Consider the following 8,105-nt stretch of genomic DNA (forward strand, 5'->3'; position numbering starts at 1 on the left):
GGAGATTCACGGTGACGATTGAGGTTCAAAGGTCGAAGAATTTTTCTTCATTATGTAATTTTTATAGATTAACTTGTAATTAGATTTATTAACTTATTAATATTTTTAACTAATTTTACATGTTTGTGTAATATTTAATTATTTTTATGAAATCATATTATATTTTTACCCAAATTTAATTACTATTTAATTTAAAATGTAATTAATATATAATTAAATTAAATAAATATGTAATTTAAAATTTAAATAAATATGTAATTTAAATTAAATATAATAATATATAAATTAATAAATATAAAATTAAAATTATATAATTAAATTAAAAAAAATGAAAAAAACTGAAATCTGCTCACTTTTGGCGTCGGTTCCTACAACCCCTATGGCGTCGGTTATTGGCTAGGAACCGACGCCATATATATCCCTATGGCGTCGGTTCCTAGCTAATAACCGACGCCATAGGGGTATATATGGCGTCGGTTCATATAAACCATTTAGCGTCGCCCTGATAGGCGTCGGTAGCGAATTTCGCGAAAACCGACGCCTAAAGGGCTTAAAAACCGCCTCTAAAGGGTGTTTTTGTAGTAGTGGCCGAAAATAATGCACTTTAAATAATGGTTAAAAAACATAATCCTAATTAATTGAGAAAAAAAAAAAAAAAACTATTTTAGTAAGATTACTGAAGAACTAAATGAGTCGTACAAATAAAAGTTCAATAACAAATTAAGAAGGAAATACATGAGATATTCATCTATTTACTTAGTAAATTAATAAAATTGTGCAGCTATACAAACAAAATTTGACTCAAAAGAAGAACATTAATCAAATTAATAAACCTCACATTTAGGAGAATTATTATTAGCAATCCAAACTCCATTATCTGCAGAACCCACAAATCGAACATCCAAATGCTCACAAAACACCTTCATATAGGCATGCCTAGTCCACCAAGAACTCGACTTGAACGTCGCAAACACAGCCAATCTCACGTTCAAACTCAACAACCCATGCTCTCTTTCCCGCCGCATCTCATCCACCACCCACCCTCCAATCAAATCCTCCTTATTCTCCTTGCTCACCACTCTCAACCTCATTGTGCCACGTGTCTCCGTCTCCAAGAATATCGGGTCAACCTCCGAAGACGACAACGACCTCTCCCTGAAGAAAACGTAACCCTTGATTTCATGGAAGTTAATTTTCAGCTTTTTGTTTGGGTTCTCTACCGTCAAGTTGGCCTGTATTGTGGCCGAGAAATTAGTCTTCGATAAGTTGAGGTCGTTCACCTCAAGTCTGTCCACATGGAAGGTGGGGATTTGAGGACGTAGGATGATCCATGTTATGATGGTGGAGACGCAAATCAGGAGAATTATAAGTATTAATGTGACGAAAAAGCCCTTGATGAAAGAGGAGGAGCCGCCGCTGTTGGTGTTGGCGGCGTAAGGGTATGTTTGGTTGGTGTAATAATGGGGTGGCGGAGGTTGAGTGTAGGGATTATATGGATGGTGGTGGTAGCCATTATTGTTGGAATAGGATTGGGGGTACCCCATCACCGGAGGGTACCCGGGTACAACCGAAGCCGGTGGTTGATGTTGGTCGGACGGTGGTGGTGGTGGTGGGTTTGGCTCGGCTGCTGCGGTGGAACGGACCACGTGTCGTTCATCTTCTTTATCAGAATCATTATCAGATGAAGACGATGATGACGAGGAATGACGAGGCATATTGGTTTCAAAGTTTTCTCTCTCAATCGGTAGAGACCAAAAGAGAGAGAAAATTTGAGATTTGATTTGGATTATTATTATTAGAACATTTGGAAAAAAGAAAACAAAATATAGTGTTATTATTTTGGATTTAATAGGAGAGGCAATATAGCCTTATTATTAGGTGCTTAATTAGCTAGGACTAAAAAGGAATTAATCAAAACGCGTAATGCGGATTGCTTTGTTACAGTCCAATTATCCTAATGATGATGATTATTGCCCTTATTTGTTATATATGGTTATATAAATTTAGTCTATATTTTGTTGTTATCACATAATAACGGTGTTTACTAGGAAGTCTTTGTAGATTTTTAGTGTTGTTTGTTTCAATCTATTTTGGGATTAAGCTACAAAAGTAAAACAAATATATTGCCAACCTCCTACGAATAGTTAACATATCTATTGGAGACTTTGAAGTCAAGGAAATATTTTCCAAAATGAAAGAAAGGAGATTTTTAGATATTGTGGTTTGATATTGAATCAAATCGTCCCTATTATTTCATGTTAGCTAGGATTTTAAGATGACTATTAGCATTGATGAAAAACAATATTTATTAGTTGTTATCATGATTATTAAATTTTTTTATATTTTAAAAAATTAATTTAAATATAATATTAGCTCCCTAATAAGGAGCCAAATTTTATGTAAATATGTCTTGATTCATGCCCCAACCACTTATATGTGACAACTCAATTAAAATGTCATATATTGCATTTAATACACTTTTTTATTGAGATTAAAGGGTATTAGTGGTGTCTAACACCTTCTTATGCGTTCATATCGCTATTGGTCAATTAAGTATCGGGTCTTATATAGTTTTGTTACCTTAAATTTTTCCCAAAATATGTGGCAGCGGCCGAGGGTGACACGTGGACCTAAAAAAGGATCCACTCACGAAAATCAATTAAGTGCATCTCATGGAGTGAGCCTCCCGGAGGAAGAGCATAAGACACGCCTTTACTCTCCGAGAGGCTAGAACTATAACAAGGCATCTCAGGGAAGGAAAGAGATTGTTCGAACAGTCACTCCGCATTTAATGCCGCATGGAGGAAAACGTATCAAAACCTCCATAAAAGGATGTGACAGATGGCGTAAGCTCCTTTTTACGGCGATGACACAACAATCGACGAGTCTAGTGACAGCTACATTATGAGGAATCACATCAATCAAGGGAGGATAAAAGATTATATCCACCTAACCCTAAGATACCTACGATATAGGTCATGTATTTCCTATTTTGTATCTGCTAGGAATTTGTGCCCCTAAGAGGCTAACTCAAAAAGACAAGTGATCCCTTTCTAGGGACCCCCCGAAAAACACTATAATACCCCATAGACAGAATGGAAAAGGGGTCGATCGATTAATTAAGGAATCGAAGAGAGTAAAGAAGAAAGAGAGATTCACCAAGAACATTCTCTGTAAAAATACTCTCATAAATAACAAAGACTCGTGGACTAAGGCTCATTAATGCCACAACCACGTAAAAATCACCTACATTAAACTTCCTACAGCTCTTCTCATTCTACTATTTCATTGGTTGCCGAAAACCTCGGTCAACAAGTTTAATATAATAACTTTAGAGAGTATCGTTAGTCAATCGCAATTCGACATGTCGAGAAGGTGGTAGGCACCAATAATGCCTAATAGCAATGCTCTTTTGTACACTTTAACACCACCTCTCTCTAATGCATAAAGAACAATTAATTTTCTTTTCTACAATCACACATAAAACAATGTTATCTCTGTAGTTTTTTCCTTGCAATTAATTATCTCTGTAAGGCATGATGTACGTTTAACACCACTTCTCTTTAGTCTCTTTCAAATTACAAATTTTTATATATATATATATTAAATTTAACTTAAGTCTTAAAAAAAAAAAAAAAAAAAAAAAAAAAAAAAAAACTTTAGCTTGTCCATTTTGAGATTATGAACCAACAAAAACCTGTGATATCAAAAATTTTAAATAAGAGTCTAAAATTTGACTGCACCAACCTAAAAGAGAGCAGCCTCAAACAAAAGAAAGCTTCAACAAGGATAACAAATACAAAATAAAAAATCATCATAGACAAAGTAAAAAGGTTAATAATCAATAGCCAAACTAACAAAAACATAAAATAGTTTATATTAAAACAAAAACTCTTTCTATTTGGCCAAAATCTTATCAATGGAAACTTTGCAAAAGCCTTAGTAGAACTATTAATCAAAAAGTACTTTTCTAAGATTATTAGCATAAAATCTCAAACCATATATCAAAATGCAAAAGGAGGTGGTTTTTGAAAACAATTGCCAATAAATCCTTTAAATTTAGTAAGAGTTGATATAGCCTGAAAAAAGAAAAAAAAATACAATAAATATTATCATATTGTCTAACCTTATAAAAAGTTTGTGTTTGTTTCAGTTTTGAAACACGTAGAAACCAGTTACAATTTTTATCTACACAAGTAACCATGTATTCTTTTGGTTATGATCTTTTAGTTCTAATTTGGATGTGTACCATAGCATAAAAACTTATTGCAATTTTTAAAATATTTTTATCACTGTATATTTTTCCTTATTCGATGTCAAATACCATATAATTTGTGATAATTTCTATTTCTTCATCCTTTTTTCTTTTTTTGTTTTGCTTCATTTGTTTTCTCTATAACAAAATTAGCAACTTCTCCAGCTATTTAGAACATGTTTGGAGAGCTTTGTACCTAATTGTTCTCAGTGGAATCTTCTCCTTCATAATGATATTGATTATTGAATTGCTTGTTATGTATCTGTAACCCATTCTTCAACAATCTTGTTTGTATTTGTATTAGTTGTGCAACAACATAGTTGTCTCTTGTATTGTTGTGATATAAAGTGGAGAATTAGTTACTCTTACCTGTATCTTTTTGAGCTCAATGTAGAACTTGAGGGAGTTGTCACTTAGTAGCTTCATCGGTGTTGTTTCTAGCTAGTGATATCTGGTAGCATACACTACAAACTGAATTTTCTCGACTTTTTAAACAGTCAAGTAAAGTATTCTCGTCGGTTTCTAAGACCGACGTCTATTCGATTGTCAGTAAAACTAGGTAGAATAGGCCATGGCAAAAAACCGTCAAGAAAAATTTTTCCCAACTATGCAAAACCGTTGGATATACTAAGTACTATAGCTGACTATTTAAAACCATAAGGTATGCCTTTATATATATATATAAAAAAAAAAAAGATAATTAAACAAATACATATATAGCTACTACCCAACAGTGGTTTTAATAGCTCAAAACAAGCCTGAAACCTTGACAATAGTTACTGTCAAAGCTCGTCGAAGCTCCACTGCGCAAGTTGGTTGTCAACCATATCAATGACCATTCATGTAATGTCGACGTTAGGTTCTGAAAGATCTCTCATAGTAGATCTCGTTTCTGAAAATTATTTAGCAAAACGAGACTTGAAGCAAATAAAATGGGGCCATGGAGCTTCAACTCTGAAGAGTGGCTCGTGACTGGAGGACAGCAGCGCACAGGCTCAAGATCACAGGGTTGGAGGTTTTGAGTCACTCTGAGTTCAACTGCGGCCTCCATTTTTGCCAACGGTGGCCAGAAATGTCTCATTAGCTTAGGGCTGGGTTTCATCGCGAAGTAGTGGTTGAGTTCTGTGGTGGTATGTCATGCTGTGAGTGAGATTGAGAATGAGAAAACAAATTTGAGAGAGCTCAGGACTGTGATTGGGTTCCATGGTGGTGGTGGTGGATTTCTGTTTTAGGGTTTGAAGATGAAAGGGAGAGAGAGATTTGAAATATGTTTGAACAAAATGAATTTTTTTTGGATTTTTATATATTTAACTTGTTATTTTCGACGGTTTAAAATCTTTGGGGATACTATTTTAACTCAGTTTTGAATTTTAAAATTATGATTGTTTTGTACAATCGGAGATTCTAAACGGCTGTTTAAAACGATTGGGATAGTGGAGTATTTTTGACGGTTTTAAACAGTCACGTAGCTTTATTAACGACGGTCCTCAAAAAAATTCGTTTTGAGGACCGACGAGAATAAGCCTTTTTGTAGTACTGATATCTCAATATTGTTTTCGTTATATTTTATCTCAGTTTTTATCAACTCAACTAGGTTATTTAGTGAAGAATTGGTTGAGATTAGTATTTGAGTTGTTGCATGTGTAGTCCTCATAACTATTATTGTGTGTCCATTGGCTATTCATACTTTAATATTGGTTTCCATTCCTGCATTTTACATTGAAAAGTAAGGTTAGCATTTTATCTTATTGCGGATGAAAGAAAAACAAACTAAAAGTCTTATTGATTGAATGAATGGTCTGTACAAAGGGACATGTATATATACAATGGTAATATGCTGTAACAGACAGCCAAGAAGCCAGGAACCCAAGTAACAAACATAACGGAAATAACTACCCTAACTGTCAACTAACATAACAGAATGCCTAATAACTAGGAGCAGTAAACAGAGTAAATAGCAGCAGCAGAGTAGTGTAATTCTTGTTACCCCCCCCTCAAGATGGAGCATATATGTCATGTATGGCCATCTTGGACAAATGAGAATTGAGAGTAGTAGAGGGTAATGGTTTGGTGAAGGCATCGGCCAATTGAAGGTTGCTACTCACGGGAATGAGACGAATGGTAGAATTGGCAATCTTTTCACGAATGAAATGGCAATCAAGTTCAATGTGTTTAGTTCGTTCGTGAAAAGTGGGGTTGTTAGCAATGTGGATGGCAGATTGGTTGTCGCAATAGATGAAAGCTGGTGTGGGTTGTTTGATGTGAAGATCTTTGAGGAGATATTGGATCCAAGTCATCTCACTAGTAGTGGCTGCCAGTGCTCGATATTCGGCCTCAGCAGAACTTTTAGAAACAGTGGGTTGTTTCTTTGTTTTCCATGAAATGAGGCAGTCGCCTATGAAGATGCAGAACCCGGTAGTAGATCGTCGAGTGATGGGGCAAGTAGCCCAGTCAGAATCCGAAAAACCGCGGAGATGTAGAGACGATGTTGGAGAGTAAAGAATGCCTTGGCCAGGGGATCCTTTCAAATATCGCAGCAGGTGATGGAGAGCTGATAAATGGGGTGTCCGAGGGCAGGACATAAACTGGCTGAGGGTGTTCACAGTAAAAGTTATGTCGGGACGAGAGAGTGTCAAGTAGAGAAGGCGTCCAATAAGTTGACGATAGTGAGATGGGTTGTCGAGAGGGTCGCCTTCTTTGTCATCAAGTCTTTGTCTTGGATCCATGGGGGCCTTAGCCGGTTTGCTACTGGTGTACCCGGTATCATGAAGAAGTTGCAAAGTGTATTTACGTTGTGAAAGAAAGAGACCGGTTGCAGCTCTAGCAATTTCAAAACCAAGGAAATACTTGAGGGGTCCTAAGGTTTTGAGTTTGAATCTTGCTTGAAGAGAGTCTTGTAAATGTTGTAATGTGGGAAGGTTGGGGCCAGCAATGATAATGTCGTCGACATAGACGAGTAGAACTATAAATGTGTCATTAGAGCCTCGTGTGAAGAGGGTGTAATCGGCTTGGGACTGAGTAAACCCTTCTTGTAAAAGTGCATCAGTAAGCTTTTTATACCTTTGCCAGTGAGGATTGTCGAAGGCCGTAAATGGATTTGTGGAGTTTGCAAACAAGGTTGTTCCCAGTGATTGTAGATGGAATTGTGAGGCCTTGGGGAATTTGCATATAGACCTCCTCGTCTAAGTCTCCATTTAAAAAGGCGTTGTTGATGTCGAGTTGGAGAGTGTGCCATTGTTTAATGGTGACAATTGCAAGAAGGAGCTTGAAAGTAACCATCTTGGCTACGGGGGAGAATGTGTCAAAAAAATCCAAACCTTCTTGTTATGTGTAACCTTGGGCAACTAAACGGGCTTTGAGACGTTCTACACTTCCATCACTGTTATATTTGATCTTGTAAACCCAACGGCACCCTATAGCACGTTTGTTTGGTGGAAGAGGTACCACGGTCCATGTGTTGTTGGTGATAAGATCCAAGAGTTCATTATCCATAGCTTGTAACCAACGTTTGAATTGAATTGCTTGCTTGTAATTTTGTGGTTCGAATTCGGCTGTAACAGCAAGAATAAAGGATTTGTAAGTTTTTGAAAGTTTAGAATAAGACATAAATTTGGATATGGGATAAGCAGTAGTAGTTTTATCCTGAATTAAATTGTAGCACTCAAAATCCTTTAAGTAGCTCGGTGGACGAGGGATGCGAGTAGATCGTCTTGGTATAGCAGTAGGTGGTGTGTCAAGATCCTGCTGGTTTGTAGGTGCAGAAAGGGTTGTGTCATGCGATCTGCTTGATGGTGCAGCAGGTTGCGATTCGAGATCCTGCTGCTGGTGTGAAGTTTCAGTATCTGCAACT

At 36.4% G+C, this 8,105-nt stretch overlaps 2 protein-coding genes across 2 annotated transcripts; both read right to left on the reverse strand.

Moving 5' to 3' along the window:
* Positions 1-652: 652 nt before the first annotated feature.
* On the reverse strand, positions 653-1,869 carry LOC115699863 (uncharacterized). The gene has a single exon (XM_030627406.2). It carries the CDS (start codon positions 1,713-1,715, stop codon positions 825-827), a length of 891 nt encoding a protein of 296 aa, XP_030483266.2. The 5' UTR covers positions 1,716-1,869; the 3' UTR covers positions 653-824.
* A 4,380-nt stretch (positions 1,870-6,249) lies between these two features.
* LOC133030453 (uncharacterized mitochondrial protein AtMg00810-like) lies at positions 6,250-7,534 on the reverse strand. The gene is made up of 2 exons (XM_061103196.1): positions 7,316-7,534; positions 6,250-7,269 (listed from the first exon to the last, which is right to left on the reverse strand). Exons 1-2 carry the CDS (start codon positions 7,532-7,534, stop codon positions 6,250-6,252), a joined length of 1,239 nt encoding a protein of 412 aa, XP_060959179.1.
* Positions 7,535-8,105: the final 571 nt, after the last annotated feature.

Source organism: Cannabis sativa, chromosome 8 (genome assembly GCF_029168945.1).
Source record: "Cannabis sativa cultivar Pink pepper isolate KNU-18-1 chromosome 8, ASM2916894v1, whole genome shotgun sequence".
Classification (NCBI taxonomy): Eukaryota; Viridiplantae; Streptophyta; class Magnoliopsida; order Rosales; family Cannabaceae; genus Cannabis; species Cannabis sativa.

Coding starts and splice junctions, on each gene's coding strand:
- LOC115699863 (XM_030627406.2), bottom strand. CDS start 1,715: ATGCCTCGTCATTCCTCGTCATCATCGTCTTCATCTGATAATGATTCT.
- LOC133030453 (XM_061103196.1), bottom strand. CDS start 7,534: ATGGTTACTTTCAAGCTCCTTCTTGCAATTGTCACCATTAAACAATGG. Junction 7,270..7,315: donor GACAATCCTCACTGGCAAAG/GTATAAAAAGCT, acceptor GGGTTTACTCAG/TCCCAAGCCGATTACACCCT.